Source organism: Camelina sativa, chromosome 4 (assembly GCF_030686135.1).
Source record: "Camelina sativa cultivar CO46 ecotype springtype chromosome 4, ASM3068613v1".
NCBI lineage: Eukaryota > Viridiplantae > Streptophyta > Magnoliopsida > Brassicales > Brassicaceae > Camelina > Camelina sativa.
The window spans coordinates 7,446,284-7,462,591 of NC_141883.1; the positions used below are offsets into that span (position 1 = coordinate 7,446,284).

General features: G+C 38.9%; 1 protein-coding gene, 1 long non-coding RNA gene, 2 other non-coding genes and 1 pseudogene across 4 annotated transcripts; 3 read left to right on the forward strand and 2 right to left on the reverse strand.

Moving 5' to 3' along the window:
* The first annotated feature begins 2,426 nt into the window (after positions 1–2,426).
* LOC147945551 (small nucleolar RNA R71) lies at positions 2,427–2,533 on the forward strand. The gene has a single exon (XR_015597859.1). It is a non-coding gene; the product is annotated as a small nucleolar RNA R71 (small nucleolar RNA).
* Positions 2,534–4,567: 2,034 nt separating this feature from the next.
* On the forward strand, positions 4,568–4,674 carry LOC147945552 (small nucleolar RNA R71). Its single transcript, XR_015597884.1, has one exon. It is a non-coding gene; the product is annotated as a small nucleolar RNA R71 (small nucleolar RNA).
* Positions 4,675–10,707: 6,033 nt separating this feature from the next.
* Positions 10,708–11,714, reverse strand: LOC104783663 (putative F-box protein At3g28280 pseudogene; annotated as a pseudogene).
* Positions 11,715–12,998: 1,284 nt separating this feature from the next.
* LOC147945553 (uncharacterized) lies at positions 12,999–14,134 on the forward strand. The gene is made up of 4 exons (XM_087509057.1): positions 12,999–13,182; positions 13,287–13,336; positions 13,665–13,733; positions 13,808–14,134. The coding sequence occupies exons 1-4, from the start codon at positions 13,125–13,127 to the stop codon at positions 13,958–13,960; spliced, it is 330 nt and encodes a 109-aa protein (XP_087365183.1). The 5' UTR covers positions 12,999–13,124; the 3' UTR covers positions 13,961–14,134.
* A 1,138-nt stretch (positions 14,135–15,272) lies between these two features.
* LOC147945554 (uncharacterized) lies at positions 15,273–15,919 on the reverse strand. Its single transcript, XR_015596227.1, has 3 exons — positions 15,786–15,919; positions 15,656–15,712; positions 15,273–15,459 (listed from the first exon to the last, which is right to left on the reverse strand). It is a non-coding gene; the product is annotated as an uncharacterized LOC147945554 (long non-coding RNA).
* Positions 15,920–16,308: the final 389 nt, after the last annotated feature.

The following is a 16,308-nucleotide window of genomic DNA, read 5'->3' on the forward strand; positions in this document are numbered from 1 at the left end:
TCTTGGTAGTTTGGAGTTCAAACAAACTGTCAAGCGCATGAGGACTTGTCTCTTGCGGTTGATGAAGTTTAGGAAGCAGGTCATGATGCCTAGGGAGAGCAACAACTGCACTCGAGTTGGAACACAGTCGAGTTCCCCTTCGAGTTTTTTCTTTAGTTACCCAAACTTCTGTTTCTGCCTCATTCACACCCTCAAAGATGTCAAACCCAGCTTTCTGATCTTTCTCTTCAATCACGAAGGTCTGCCCATCAATAGCTGGCTTCTTCTTATCAGTCTTGATATCAAACTTCATCTTGAAGTTCTTACCCAGATTGAGATCAATCATCCCCTTCTTGACATCAATGACTGCTCCAGCTGTAGCTAAAAAAGGTCTTCCCAGAATTAGTGGATCCTTAGGCTCTTGATCCATTTCCATTACCACAAAGTCAGTAGGAATCTCAGCTTGTCCAATTTTGATGGAAAGGTTCTCTAGTAGACAATGAGGCAATCTAGTAGTCCTATCAGCTAGTATCAAGCAGAGGTTGCTTGACTTGTATTTGTTGAATCCTAGCTTCTGAGCTACAGAGAGTGGCATGAGGCTGACCGAAGCATCAAGGTCACATAGGCTGTTACTGAAATCCAATAGACCTATAGTACAATGTAGAGTAAAAGACCCAGGGTCTTCAAGCTTTTTAGGGACAATCATCTCCACTTCATTACGTTGGTGACTCAACATGATTGTCTCATCATCGTCTCTAGCCTTTTCATGAGCTGCCTTAGCTGCTTCCTCCTTTTCCTTGATTCTTTGGATAATGGATTCCCTAAGGGACTTAGGGGATAAAGGTATATGACCTGAGACTGTAGGTAGTGGCATATGGAGTTCAAGTTCTTCTAATTGTTGATCAAACTCAACTTTGTACTTCTCTACTAACTCCCTTTTGTATGTTCCAGGGATTGGCAAAGAGGATAAACAAGGTGGTGCACTGGATAGAGTTGTTCTTCTCCTGGTTACAACTTGTTCTTCAGCATGTCCAGATGTTATACAAGTGTCTACACTAGAAGTTACACAATCCAGGTGATTGTGTGTCTCATCTGGTGACACATCAAGCTGTTTGCTGTCTGGTACAGAGTCTTCGTTTTGGGTTAAATCCTCCCTTTGAATGATGGCATTGCACTCATGGCTTAGTACCACCATGCCTTGAACTTCCTTTGATCTCTCCATCACCAAGTCTTTGAGGAATTTCTGGTAAGGAGGAACTAGTGCAAATGCATCCAGCAACGGCATCCTCAACTCAATCTCCTTGACTTGTTTTTCGAATAGAGCTTTATACTTCTCAGTAAGCTGCTTCTTAAACCTCACTGGAAATGGTATAGGTGGCTTGTATGGTGGAGGAATGAATCTCACAGGTTTATCCGTGGGAGCAGCGGGTTCTTTAGTAGCTTGAGGATCAGATTTCTTGGCTGACTCAATTGGATCCTTGAACACCTCGACGGGATCCTCTATCTGAACTTCATCTTGAAGAAAATCCTCCCCATCTAAACTCTCATTGTCCTCAGTGAGCCGTACATCTACATCTTGGGTGGTGATGGCATGGATAGTAGCATAGTCCTTGGGGTTTTGAACTGCTTTTCGAGGTAGTTGGCCAGGTGTTGGGGTAGAAGTAGAAACAGTCTTGCCTTCCATATACTTCATCTTGGAGTTAAGAGCTTCAAACTTGACATTAAGATCATTGTATGAACACTCCATTCGCTAACTTAGTTCAGCAAACTTCTTGGCGGTATCCAAAGAACCACTAGCTTGACCTTGAAGAAGTTGTTGCATCATGTGTTTCATTTCTTGATCAGGAGCTGGAGTAGGCGGAACCGGTTGAGGGCGAAATCCTGGTGGTGGTCCTGAGGGAGCTTGGTAACCTTGCTGGAACTGTTGTTTAGGGATGAATCCCTGATTGTAAGGCACAAAAGATTTTTGTTGACCTTGTTGTTGCTGCTGAGCAGGGTACACCTGATCCTGTGGATTTGCAATGTTGGTGCTTTGTTAAGACAAATTGGGGTTCGTCTGATAGGGGTTGTAACCCTTGTTGTATCCACCTTGATTATGGACGTAGCTGATCTCCTCAGACTGCTCACCCTCCCCATCTTGGACGTGAAAATGTTCACCCTCAGATACGAAGTGGACGCTCTTCTGTTGATTGAGCAAGAGGCGGTCAAGCTTCTCATTGACGTTCTGGAGGTCCCTCTTGTACTTCTCCTCAGAACAAGCGTCGCCTCTAACTGTGTGGTCGTAGTCTTCATTGTAGTTGCCATCAGTCTGAGCGAGATTTTCAACGAGATATCAACCTTCATCGACGTCTTTGTTCAGGAAGTTGTCGTTTGAAGCAGTGTCAAGCAGCATACGTATCTTTGGTAGCACACCACGGTAGAGAGTGCTCAGCAATGACTCGTTGCTGAATCCGTGATGGGGACATTGGCTATGGTAACTCTTGAAACGCTCCTAGGCTTCGCAGAATGATTCTGAGTTCTTCTGAGTGAAACTGGAGATGTCATTCCTGAGACATGCTGTTCTAGAGTTGGAGAAGAACTTGGCCAAGAAGGCTTTCTTGCAGGCGTCCCAAGTGGTGATTGATCCCTTGGGAAGGTTTTTCTCCCATTGATGAGCTTTGTCTCCCAGGGAGAATGGGAAGAGGCGCAACTTGTAACCATCCTCACTCATGCCGTTGATCTTGGTGAGACTGCACAGACGGTCGAACTCGTCCAAATGGTCCAGTGGATCCTCCATTGGCAACCCGTGAATCTTGTTTCCCTGGATCATGGAGATCAGACTTCCTTTGATTTCGAAGTTGATGCCAAATTCCATTTTGAAATGCTCCCCATGCTCAACTCTGATCTTTCCTTATTTAACGTCAATCACTGCTCCTACTGTTGCTAAGAATGGTCTTCCTAGGATCAGTGGATCAGATGGTTCCTTATCCATATCAAGGATCATGAAATCTGTAGGAACTTCTACTCTTCCAATCGTGAGGGGTAAGTCTTCCAGAATACCAATGGGATGTCTGATTGTTCTATTAGCTAAAACCAAATACAGACTACTTGGTTTAAATCTGTTGAAACCCATCTTGTTGGCAACTGATAGTGGCATGATGCTGACTAAAGCTCCCAAATCGCACAAGCAATTCTTGAAAATCCGAAGTCCTATTGAACACGACAAAGTAAAAGAGCCAGGATCCTCCAGTTTTTCCTCAATTCGTAGTTCAGGATCAAAACACATTCCACTACTCAGAATTTCATTCCCAATCTCCTTGACAGCTTCCTTAACCTCGATCTCCAGCTGAGATGTCTCCTTGATGATTGCCTCTCGAAGTTCGTGTGGTGGCAAAAGCTTAGGAAGTGGAGCTTTTCGCTTGGCCATACGCTCTGCAAGCGCCTCAAATTGGATGTCAAGAGCAGCTTTGAACCTTTCATCTAGTTCTCCTTCCTCTGCTACATGCAATTGAGGTTGATCCGTCATCTGAACGTCTACCTGATGAATCATCTGATCACCATCATCGGGTGTGTCTTTGGGTGCAGTCTTCGGTGGTTCTTCGGTTTGTGATTCTCGAACCATTGTTCAATCATCAACTCGATTAGTCTCCTCAGGTGAGGGGTCGGGTTCATATTCAGATATGTAGTACTGATACTCATTCATCCCATAGTGATCCATATCCTCCCCATCTTGAACATCACTATCCCCAGTGATGTAGTCCTCAAAGTCATCATCAAAAAAGATGGCTTGGGCAGTTGCATAGTCTTTTGGGTTCTGAACAGCTTTACCTGGAAGCTGGTTGATCTTTGGAGGTGGTTGGTTGTTGTGGTGGCCTTGTATGTATCTCTGCTTAGTGTTGAGAGAGTCATACTTGGCAATGAGGTCATTATACGCAGAATCGATCTTGTTGCTCATCTTCGCGAATTGTTTGGCATTGTCCATTGCAGCCGAGGCTTGACTCTGTATCATCTGCTGAATCAGTCCGCGTAAATCAGCTTCTTGAGAAAGGTTTTGCTGACCTTGCTGTTGTTGGAAACCTGGTGGTGCAATTGGTTGATTGTAATTACAAGAGTATTGCTGCTTAGGAGCATAGCCGTGATTGTATTGAACAAAAGATTTCTGCTGGCCCTGATTCCCTTGGACTGCTGATGGGTAAATTTGGTCTTGAGAATTTGCAACATTTGGGTTACGGTAGGACAGGTTTGGGTTTGGTTTGTAGTTGTTGTACCCATTGTTGTAATCTCCTTGGTTGTTGATGTAGTTCATATCCTCTAGCTGAGCATTCTCCCCATCTTGTTGCAGAAACTGCTCTTCCTCTGAGATTGCATGGACATGCTGCTGCTGGCTTTCATGTCTCGCTTGTACTTGGCATCGTCCTCGCCACTAGATCGCACAATGCGATTATATTCCTCATTGTAATGGCCATCAGATTGAGCCAAGTTCTCCACTAGATCCCAACCTTCATCGACATCCTTGTTGAGGAAGTTACCATTGCTTGCGGAATCCAGCAACATCCGGATCTTAGGGACCACACATCGGTATAGTGTAATTAGCAATGAAGCATTGCTGAATCCATGGTAAGGGCATCTGGTTGTGTATCCCTTGAAACGTTCCCAAGCTTCACTGAACGTCTCATTGCTCTTCTGAACAAAGCTGGAGATATCATTTCAACGCCTTGCAGTTCTGGAGTTGGAGAAGAATTTGGCTAGAAACGCCTTCTTGCATGCTTCCCAGGTGGTGATGGACTCCTTGGGGAGTGATTTCTACTCTTCGCAAACTTGATGTTCTGGAAAGTAGGTGGCACAATGCCATTTCTTTGAGTGTGAGTAGATGGAGCATCTCCTACTCCTATGTTGGTCCTCACTGGAGGAGCTGGTGAACCATTTTGATTATTCATTGTCTCCTCAATTGTGTTTGGTTGCGGTTGTTGAACTTGTTGTTGATGGAGTAGCCTTGGTCTGTCGGTGTTGTCGATGAATGGACTTAAGTGTTGACTACCCTTGTATCGTGTTTGCATGCACAATCAGGTGATCGAGTGAAGGGTCGGGTGGGTACGCTGGTTGTACCTGAAATGAAAAACAAACAAACGCGAATGTAAACAAGTTAGTTCCGAACCAATTTATAAAATAGAAGTTGATCTAGCAAGTGCTGAAATCTTAAACGTAGCAAATTAAATTCAACCAAATGGCAACAACGCCAAATTGATAACAAGATTTTCACCCAGGGTATCAATTCCCTTTGCAGTTGTAGTACAAAGGGTTATCAATCCAAATGGTTGTTATGCTAGCAGATGAGATATGATCAGAACTATGCAAGTCAAGCCAAGCAATATAAGGGTTTCATCTAATAATCCTAAAATAAAATAAAAGAAAGTAAATAAATAAGAACCACACGACCTAAGCACTCGATGCAAGCATTAGAGTACATGATCGGGTGGGGTGATCGAGTAAACAAAGAAAGTAAGAACAACTCGAGGGGGTACATGAAGCTACTGATCGAGTACCAGTTCGGGTATGGGATCGAGTGATGAATAAAAATGTAAACAATCAAGATGCGAAATCTCCTAAGGATGGGGTAATCGACTCCTAAGTGTTCCTAACCAGTATGGAAATCCTACATGCCTCAAGCAAATATTTCTTATACAATGAATCTCTAAAATCTTTTTAAAACACTCTCATGATAGAAACAATCAACCTTGATCACTTCTCTACCCAACTCTCGTTGGAGAAACATGACCAAGCAGGCAATACAAACCGACTCATTAATGTCAATAAACTCCTTACACATCTAATCTCTTAGGGTAAGTGAGTAAATCTCTAGCATTGATTGATTCAAGCATTTCATCTACACCTCTCGGTGGTAAAATACCCTAGATCTAATTTCAACCTCTCGGTTTGTTGATAGAATTAAGAACACCAATCTAGAAAGGAATTTATAAAACATAAACAACCAAGCTAAGACATCCTAACCGATCAAGAACACATAATTGTCTATCCCATCCCTAGAAACTTTGTTTCACTACTCAGATCTCATTGCAGAAAACGTAAAAGCATAGATAAACGAAAATTGCATTGTATTGAAATATAAAAATAGAAGTGAAGAGTACATAGTAGAAATCTAAAAGGATAGCAAGAAGAAGTAAATAAATTCTAACAAAATGGAAAAAGAGTTTGAGTAGCTCAAGATCTCTCTTAGAAGCTCCCGCTCTCTGGTTTGAGGGTCTGCGACATGCTAAGGCGAGAGGAAGAAGAGGGGGGTATATATGGAAACCCATTCACCGTAGCTTCTCAGTCCTGCCCGAGGGTCTGCTCGATGAGGTGCTCGAGGATGAGCTCGGGTTGCTCTTCGGATTGTTCTTCCTGCTATTGGATCCTCTTCGATCGGGTTGGTGTTTAACTTAAACTCTAGGGTAACTTAAACGAGTTGAGAGTAGCTCTAGGGTTTAATTTGAGCATATCACTCTACAGAAACGCCTCCAATCTCCCAAAATCTCACCAAGAACACTTAGAACTCTTTTCCTCTCTTCTTTTCTCTCAGAAACGGCTAAACTCGTCGAGTGAGATAAAAAACGACTTAAGGGTTTTTCCCTAACCCAAAACGCAACGTTTAACTTAAACTCGTCCGTACTAAACTAGCTATGCATCAACCGATGCACGTAGTGCATCGGCTGATGCAAACCCTAAGGGATTTCGGTTCGCGGATGTTACAACTTGAACGAGGACAGCTTCACTCTCAACTCATCAAACATAGCATCGTCATAAAAATAATTAAGGAAAACCACCTTAATGTCTTGCCAAGATGTTAAAGATCCAGCTGGTAACTGTTTCAACCATTGAGATGCCTCTCCTGCAAGTGAGTATTGAAAGAGCTTGCAGTAGATGTAGTCTTCAGTCGCTCCATTGGCCTTAATGTTGGTCACCAGATCCTCAAAATGCTCAATATGATCCAGAGGCTTCTCATTGGGCAGGTTTGTGAAAGGTCTTTGCCCAACCAGTTGGAAGTAAGCAGGCTTCTGCTCAAAGTCATTCCTTGGAAATGGAGGTGGAACAATTGTAGAGCTGTTTTCGTACATCAAATCAGCTCTATTGAAGTCTGCAAAAGTCCTGATCAGATCTTGGTTGTGCTCCTGTCTTCGAACTGGGTTGTTAGCGTGGTTTGCATCTCCAAGTCCATCTGCTGGAAGGGGGTGTCGATCGACACCCAGTTGGCATCGGTCGACACCAAGGTTTGGCTCCTCAGCGGCAACGACTTCATCAATTATGTTGCCTTCCGCATCAAGCTTTTGGCCCTGCTCATTGCGCAAGTGGCCCTCTTGATCTCTCAAAACACCAGCTTCATCATATCTTAAAATGACCGGATTGACCATCTTTGCTGATTTAGCAGCTTTTCGGTTTTCACGCTCAAGTGTTCCTAACTCTTGGTTCGAAAGCTTCACAGTAGGACAAGTCTTTTTGTTCCTTGGGTTAGGCTTATTAGACATGTACCTGAAATACACAAGAGAAAAGAAGCAAAAGCGTGTAAGTTTCAAATAAAAAGAAAAATTTAGACGAAATAAAAAAAATCAAATCTAATGGTATCTCAAAGAGTCCCCGACAACGGTGCCAAAATTTGATATGCTAAAATTTAAACCCTATAGCTACTCTCTCAAATTAAGAGATCATTGTAGTACTTAGGGGTCGAATTCCACAAGGACTCAAGTCTACACAATAAATTATAGAGTTTTATAATTAACCTAAAAAGATTAATTTGAGTTGAAATAACAATGCAAAACATTAAATAAAACTGTTGTAAATTCAATAGATCAAAAAACTGGGTCTAGGGAATTTCTCAGGAAATTACAAATTATTAAATCAACAAATAAATAGGATTCAAACAATTAAGATCAGATTTAGAACTCTAAACACTTTTGTAAAATAAATCAGTTCTCACTGCAAATATTATCTAAATTTAAAACGAGAACATCCAAATCTCTTTGTGAAATTCAAGGTTAAAAATCAGCTATAAAAACAAGTTTAGATTGTTCACAAAATTACTAAATCAAATATCTTTGCAAGAAGTAATTTTGCTCATCAAAAGGTTTTATCAAGAAAATCAATTTTATTTTCATACCAATTTGTTTTCCTAGGTTATTAATTCTAGATGGTCAATCAAAGATTAATATGAAGAACAACCTATGATGAAGATCTAGAAAGATTATGAATCCTAAATAAACTGATCTAATAAATCATAAAAACCCTGTGAAAAACGCTGAATCTAACAAGCAAACTAGCCAGATATATTCAATGAAACACAAATCATCATTCTGAATAATAAGCAATTGAAATTAAAAGTGTAAAGAGGGAGTTTATGAATTCTTCTTTACAAAACAGTTCAGATCTCTCTCTCTCCCAAAGCTCTCAAAGTTTGTCAGAGTTGCAGAAAATAAAACTTGCTAGAATAAAACTTAAGAGTTTCTAAAAACCAAAAACAATACATATATGTCCTAAAACACGTCAGGGACTTGTCTTACAATTATGGAAAACTTTATGGCAGATTTGTAAAACTTCCAAAGCGTGGGTCTTCTTGCGGCTAATATCTCACTGAATCGATTCCAAGTTGATTTCCTCCGGATTAATGCTCCAACACGATCCAAGTTGCTCCACTTTGCTCCATCCATGCCAAAATCCTAGAAAACCTGTCTAACACTCGAAAACATCCTAGAAAACAAATAAAAAGACTCAAAAACACACTTATATCATGGTTAAAAACCGTAAAAACTATTATATATCAATAAACATCTCTCGACCATAAGTACCCCGTGGTCTGACTATAACATTGCAATGTTACACCTGCCCACTCAACTTCTAATTTCCAACTGGATTACCTACCAAACATAGATATATCTGCTCCAACAGCATATATTCCCTTATTTGCCTCTCTAGACTCGATACCTCTCGAGAAGAATCTCGTACCGGTCGCTCTGCAACTGCTCCATCCTCCTAATCAAATGATGAAGACTCCTCAACATGTGCAGCCCTCGGCTGCACCCTGCCACATGCGGCACAACTAGAGCTTGCACTGGTAACCCTCTAGGTTACCGCTCTAACAGCATGCCAATAGATCCGCCAAGCGATCATCTCGAACCTGGGCTCCACCTGCTGCAACCCCACACTTGGGTTCCAAGCACGTCCGGCACGCTCACCGGCTAACCCACTCTAGTCCCGCTTGATACGCTTGTGACCCTCTGACATACCTCCTCGTGGAACTCTGGACCCCACACTTGCTGGCCGGGGAACCTGCCCGACCACTACCACGATAACGCCCTTGTCCACGACCACGACAACGTCCACGTTCACGACCAACAACTCAACCACCTTCAACCACTAGTCTTCCTAGAACAGAGGCTAACAAGCATAGAAACAAACCAAAACCACACAAAGAAACATAACATACCATAACGGGATAGACTTCATACCTGTATTCATAATCCGTAAACCGGGTCCATTTAGTCGCTATCATGGGAATCCCTACATTATTCCACATACCTGTATTCATAATCCGATCCCTCATTGATGCATTACGAATCCAGAACTTCACTGATGTGTCATTAACCACAAAAACGTCTATAAAAGAGGACTTGTCACCCAAACGCCAAATCTTATTCACAATCATGTGCATTTTCCCCACAAGAGTTGAAGATGCATTTAAAAACATGCCAAATAGGAAGTCCTCCCATAGCGGCTTCACATCAACAAAAACCTCCTTAGGGACCACAACTCGATCCTTACCATTCACTTGAGAGACTACAAAATCCTGTTTTGTGAAAGTTTGCTGCTGAACCGCCGTTACCCATAGCTTTTGATCTAGCATCACTGTGTGCTCCGATTGCGACTTTCTCAAAATCGGGAAATCCTGCTCTGAAAGCCGGTTCTCCGACGGCAAAACACTATCACTGCTCCCCACAATCACTGCATCTACCTGATTAGCATTCTCCTGACTTACAGAGACCACCAGAGATCCCGGCGGCGGCGGCAGATCAGCCGATAGCATCGAACTTGGCGAACAAGAAATAAAACCCTAATCGCCAAACAATCGCCCTCCACGTCATCAAAAAAAAAACTTAACTTCCACCATATATAGTTTAACGTTCCTTACCATTTTATTTTTTTAAATCCCCACCAAAACCTAGATCCCTAGCAGCAGATGATTAATCCGGAAACACAACAAGTACCTTAAAACCCCCAGAACGAAGTACCGGGTAAACAATCTTGGACTGCCAGTTTCTGCAACATTCGTTTCTTTATGACCTATTTCTTTGCCTCAAACTCAGATGTTTTGTGATCTTGAATTTTTATTTTGCATAAAAAGCACATGAACAAAGTCATTAGACATAGAGGACAGGTCAGAGGTATCAGGAGACAAATGGGTCCATATGCAGGAGAAACTCGCGGTATCAATCCCAACACAAGCCGGAGCATCCGAGTCAAGAACTAACCTCGTACTTTTCATTTGTCTTGCAATATTTGATGGTGTTTGTATCACTCGAAATTAAACAGAAATCAGATTCCAATTAGTATCCCAAACATTTCTTATTTCTCGCTATAGTCTCTTAATATATTTTACTTGTTTGCCAAGGAAGCATCTCGTTTCACAAAGTATTGTTAATTGCTCTGTATATTCTTCGTAACTCAACATGCAAATTTAGATTTGCTGATGAGCTTGCATATAAGTTAGACACAAAGATTCAATACTTTATATAACCTTCAAAATGCCATAACATTTTTTTTTTTTCTGTTCTTCTCTCTTATTAAAGACCAAACACGATACTACACACCTCATTCCTCTTGCGTAAGGGAACTAAGAGTATTACAAAAAAAAAATTAAAAAACTATTCTCTCACCGTCTTGGGAATTTTATGCAGCCATTGTGGGAGGACGAACGAGGAAAAGTATGATCCTGTTAGGTCGTGTCTATGTTTCAACTTTCTCTCGATCACAAACTTTTCATTGCGTACGTTAGAAGATAGCAAACTTCGGTCCTCCTTTCTCCAAAAGTATATTGTATTAGCATCATCTTCATTACGCTTGATGGCGATCCAGTGAATACTCCCGTGCAAGCTAATGGGCGTTTGGTTATGACCAAACAGAGACAAATGGACAGTGTCGAAAGTCCACAAACCTGTCTCAGATGAATATATCAGCAAGCTCCACAGATTAGAGAAATCAAACAAAACAACTTTGTAATCCAAAAGAACACTCCTTTCTCAATTCGTGTGGCAATTCCCAAAGGACACGAATATCCCTTATGATGAGGAGGGATCTTTACGCATTCCTGTGAAACTGGATTAGCCACGTACAAGGATCGGTTATTCACATGGATAGGGACGTCACTGATCAATATCAAACCAGCATCGGTACTGTAAGCCCAGACACTGTAGTTGTTTCTCTAACTCTCAAACTTCTTGGTTAGGAATGACGAGATGTAAGAGCCTAGAGACCGTTCGAGTCCCCAAGTGTTGAATCTGTACTGAGCTATGACTTCTTTTTCATTACCATAATGCATGAGCGACCATGATGAAGAATCTGAGTTTTGGTCCATAGACCGAAACAAGTCACGGAAATATGGAGACTCCACCATCGATTTCCATTGCTTGCAAACAAGTTTCAAAGCTGTGAAAATCTTTATTGGTAATTTCGAGAGTATAATTGCCAATAGATCCTCTGGAAACGAATTCATATCTTCCTATCTCTCTCTGTCAATGAGATTAGGGTTTTTTGTTGAAGCGTGTGTGTGTGCGCGCTAGGGTTTATACCAGAATGTATCTAGTTCCCGGGTGCCATACACAAAAATAAAGGTTAAAAAGTTTTAAATTTGGTTTAATATATTTTGATTTTTTGTTATTTTTCTCAAATATTATCTTCTTCTCTTATTAGCAATAAAATTTCTCTGATATTTTAAAATAGGGTTTGAATTTTAGTTCTTTAATATATAAAAATATTTTATCAAGAAAATCTTATTATATAAAGCAAAGTTACTGATTAAGAAGATTGTGACAGTTTTCAATTCTCTTGATGTGGACAAGTTTTAATTTTAAATTTATTAAAATATTAAATATAATTTTTTAAAAAAGTTTTAAATCTATCATTAAAAGTTAATCTATACATAAGTAATATATAAAACTTGTTTTCAAAGTTACTCTTTAACAAGATCTTGACACGTTTGAGTTCTATTGATAAGATGTAGACAAGTTTTAATTCTAAATTTATTAAAATATTAAATATATATTTTTAAAAAAATTCTAAATCTATCATTAAAATTAAATCTATACATAAGTAATATGTAAAAACTTGGTTTCAAAGATACTCATTAAAAAGATCGCGACACGTTTCATCTATTGATAAGATGTGGACAAGTTTTAATTCTAAATTTATTAAAATATTAAATATATTTTTTTCAAAAATTTCTCAATCTATCATTAAAAGGAAATCTATACACAAGTCATATATAAAAAATTAAACTAATTTCCAATTATTTAATTCTGCTGTTTTTTTTTTGTAATTGTATAATAAGTAAGACATATATAAAGGTTAATTTCAAAGTTAGTCATTAACAGAATCGAGATAAGTGTCAAGTCTATCGATAAGATTTTGACAAATGCAAAAAATTTAGAAAAAGAAACCTAACAATTTTATTATGTAAATTATATATTTTAGTTTTTAAATTTAGTTGTGATCATCACATATATCAAGTTACCGATTTAAGATATTTACACATATAAATATATGTCGTTAACGTGATCAGGATACAAGTCATTATACAAAAATTTGTTTTAAAGTTCTCATGTACATGACTGGAACTGTATTATATTTTTATATTATATATTCTTTAATTGTTGGGCAACTGACAAAAATAACACCATTTTAAGTTTTTTTTTCCACAATTAGCCCATTTCTTTAAATGTTTCAAAACTAGCACACATTTATATATTCTTTAAATGATTCATCCCCCAGATTTCATACATGAAAAAAAAAAATGCAAAATTACAAATTTAAGGCTTTTATTATTACTAGGAGCTTCTTCATCGGTCTTTGTTAATTTTGGTACCCAATCGTCTTCGTACTGCTGAAATCTTTGCTTCTCATCGGAAATGACGTTTTCTACTCAACAACACTTTGATTTCATCTCATCTCCAATCTTCTTCCCAGGTTTTGTTTTTAAGAATTGAATCGAATCTGATTAACAGATATGGTGTTCAATTCTTTTGATTTACGACGAGATCGTTATACTCCTCTTTGATCTTTTTTTGCAGAAAATGGATGGTGCTTTGGCTCAATCCCGTCGTGGGTTCCATGTGGAGCTGTAAGTATCTTTTACATTTGTCTCTGTTCTAAGGTAGAGATCATGAAATCGATTCTAATCAGATTGTTAAGAATTGGGAAGTGATTCTTTTTTGAAGTTTGGTTTTGGAAGGATCTTTGTATGTCAAATTGGTCATTGAAGTAGGTAGTGTAATTTTTCTGTAAGTCTCGGTGTGCCAAGCCTGAAACCTAAAGTAGTGAGGCAAAGAGGGATAGGGCTTTGATATGAATTGTTTGTTTTCAAACCTAAAGTAGTAACATTTGTTTTCTTAATTGTTTCGGTGAGATTCCTGTTTTTTTGTTTTGTTTCATGGTTGTATTTGTTGCAGCTCTTCGCTGAGGATGCATCTTTGAGGAGATTCAAGTCGCATAAGAAAGGAGTGCACATATTGAAGAGGGTTAGAGATGTGCTCACTGTTGTCGTTATTGCCCTTATGGAATGCTATTTTCATGAAGAGATTAACTCTTACAGGGAGATTCATTAGGAGGATCATCAACTGTTGCAGCAAGAAAATGTATGATGTCACTTGGTCGTGATACTGGTGAAATTCAGGAAGGATTACACGAAATTCAGGAAGGATTCTTAGAACTTCATGATGACCTTCATAACAAGTTTAGATTTTAGGATGACTTTCATAAAAATTCTGGATATTGGTAAACACTAGGGTAACATAGAAATGATACCATTACCATTTACTAATGGAGTTTTCTTTCTATGTTTTACATTTTTTTTTAGTAATGCTGAGTTTTTATGTTGAACTTTTCTTCGTTTTATGAATTCAAATATATTTTCATAAAATCACTATTTATAGATGGTTCCTTGATAGCTTGTATAATACCTTCTCCTGTTCTTGTAACTTGGAAAACCAACAACATCTATCATTACTACAGAACGTTTAAACTTTTGTTGATAACTCAATTATATTTCACTACAAAACCTATTTTTATGCACAATAAAATATTTAAGAAGGTTATCTCGTATTTTAGTAAGACCTTCATAAAAATAAAATAAAACATCATGCTAGATATTCCTATTTTCTACCTTTGTTGTAAAACACCAATATGTGCACCAAATCAAATTATTATACATCATTAATGGAATAATATGTGAATGTGATACAATAACAAAAAAACATATAAAGAAATTTAAAAACACATTTTAAAAAAATTTATGAAGGATTCAATAACTTTTAGGAAGGCATTCTTGAATTTTAGGAAGGCATTCCATAATGACCTTGACTTTTATGAAGGTCTTCCTAATTGTCTGAAACCAACATCTATTTGAATGTTTTCTTCATCATGTGTGGGTTCACCACTGTAAAATATCAAAATGTTCAATTTTCTTGTTGTCGAGTGTATTAAAGTACCTGCACTCACACAACAAATGACAAGCATATCAAGACATACTGACAAGCATATGAGAAAATCAAATATAGGTACTGTAATACCCCTCCCCAGGGCTTAAAATTCCCGCGAGATGGCTGAAGGACGGCTATCGAAGTAGAATAGATCAAGACGAAGGGGAAGTAATTTTTGGAGTTGAGCCAAAGCCTTTTTTAGAAAATTTAGAAGCTTTTGGTCGAAGAAAAATTGAAGACGAATGGAGAAATCAGATTTTGGTATGGTGGTATAGTCTTTCGCCGATGGCCGTACGCGTCCACCAGCGTACTGTACTGTCCGTGTACGTTAGCTGCCAAACAGGCTGCTGAAATGGACGGTCAGGATTGATCGGAGGTGATGCTTAACCGATAGGAGAAGATAGGGTTGTGGATAAGCTCAACCAACCCTATCCGCCGCTCGGAGGGAGATTAGTGTCCACCCATGTGTCGTGATGCCGTGATCCCTATCCACTTCCAGCTGCTTCCACCACCGACCTTGGGCACCTATATAACCCCCCCCCTTCATTTGTTTCCTCACACCAAAAACAAACCAAATCATAAGTTTGTCTTGGTCATTCCCAGCTGAGCTCACGCAAGATCTGATTTACCATGAAGGGTGTGCAATCTGTCTTCCCAAGAACAATTTTCTCACGATATGTGTACATTGGATTCTTACCACTAGGACAGCTGAATACACAGTTTCTTATTCACAATACCCGTAAGACCATTCATCATTACCATCTACCTGTCCAAAATTATAAGGAGATGTCATAAAATCCGTTTAGGAAGGTCTTCTTAATATTTACGGATCCCTTCCTAAATGTTCAACTATGCTTCCTAAATTTTTGACAAAAGCTTAATTCAATCAATATTTTTGTGAGAAACTCTATGATATTAACCTATGAATGAAATTCTAAAGCAATAAGCAAACTGATCTCTACCAGGAACACTAGCTTGTCTCTCTCTTTTCTTGACAACTTTTAATGGAGTGTCATCACCTGAAAATCTGATAAAAGCACACAGTATTAACCATCCATGTTAGTAGATCGACACAAGATTTCACTAAAATACCTCAAATGTTTTGTGTTGTGCCTGCCAATAAATCCGTAGATAAATTGGGTCTGCCTGTTATAAAACACCTAGATAAATCCAAACATTTTGGTCATCATCTTGAAGAGACATCATAAATGTCTTCGTAGAACTCTCAAGCTGCACATAATTCAGCTTGGAGAGAATCAAGCTGAGATTGCAACTCCACAATTTATTTATCTTTCTTCGTGACAAGTTCTCGGAGATCTGATGACTCTGATTCGAGAGCAGAGACATACGTAGAGAAATCGAAAATCTTAGTTCTCTGCTTACAAATCTGAGCTTGATTTACCAATTTTATAGCTTCTCCAGATCTGATTTATTTATCGTTAATCCCAAATTCGATTGGTGAAGAAGAAGGTCGTGAAAATGGTGCTATTTTAGGGTATTTTTCTTAAATGTTTGCGACTGTGTCATGATTTAATTTACAATATTATATTATTTATTTTTAATTCATTATCAATAATAAATCCGTATTAATTTTTTCTTTTTATGTTTTTATTCG

What these genes read in the sequence shown, in the direction of transcription:
- LOC147945553 (XM_087509057.1), top strand. Translation starts at nt 13,125, where the DNA reads ATGACGTTTTCTACTCAACAACACTTTGATTTCATCTCATCTCCAATC. An exon ending in ATCTCCAATCTTCTTCCCAG is followed by an intron (nt 13,183 to 13,286) that starts GTTTTGTTTTTA and finishes CTTTTTTTGCAG; the next exon opens with AAAATGGATGGTGCTTTGGC. An exon ending in CGTGGGTTCCATGTGGAGCT is followed by an intron (nt 13,337 to 13,664) that starts GTAAGTATCTTT and finishes TATTTGTTGCAG; the next exon opens with CTCTTCGCTGAGGATGCATC.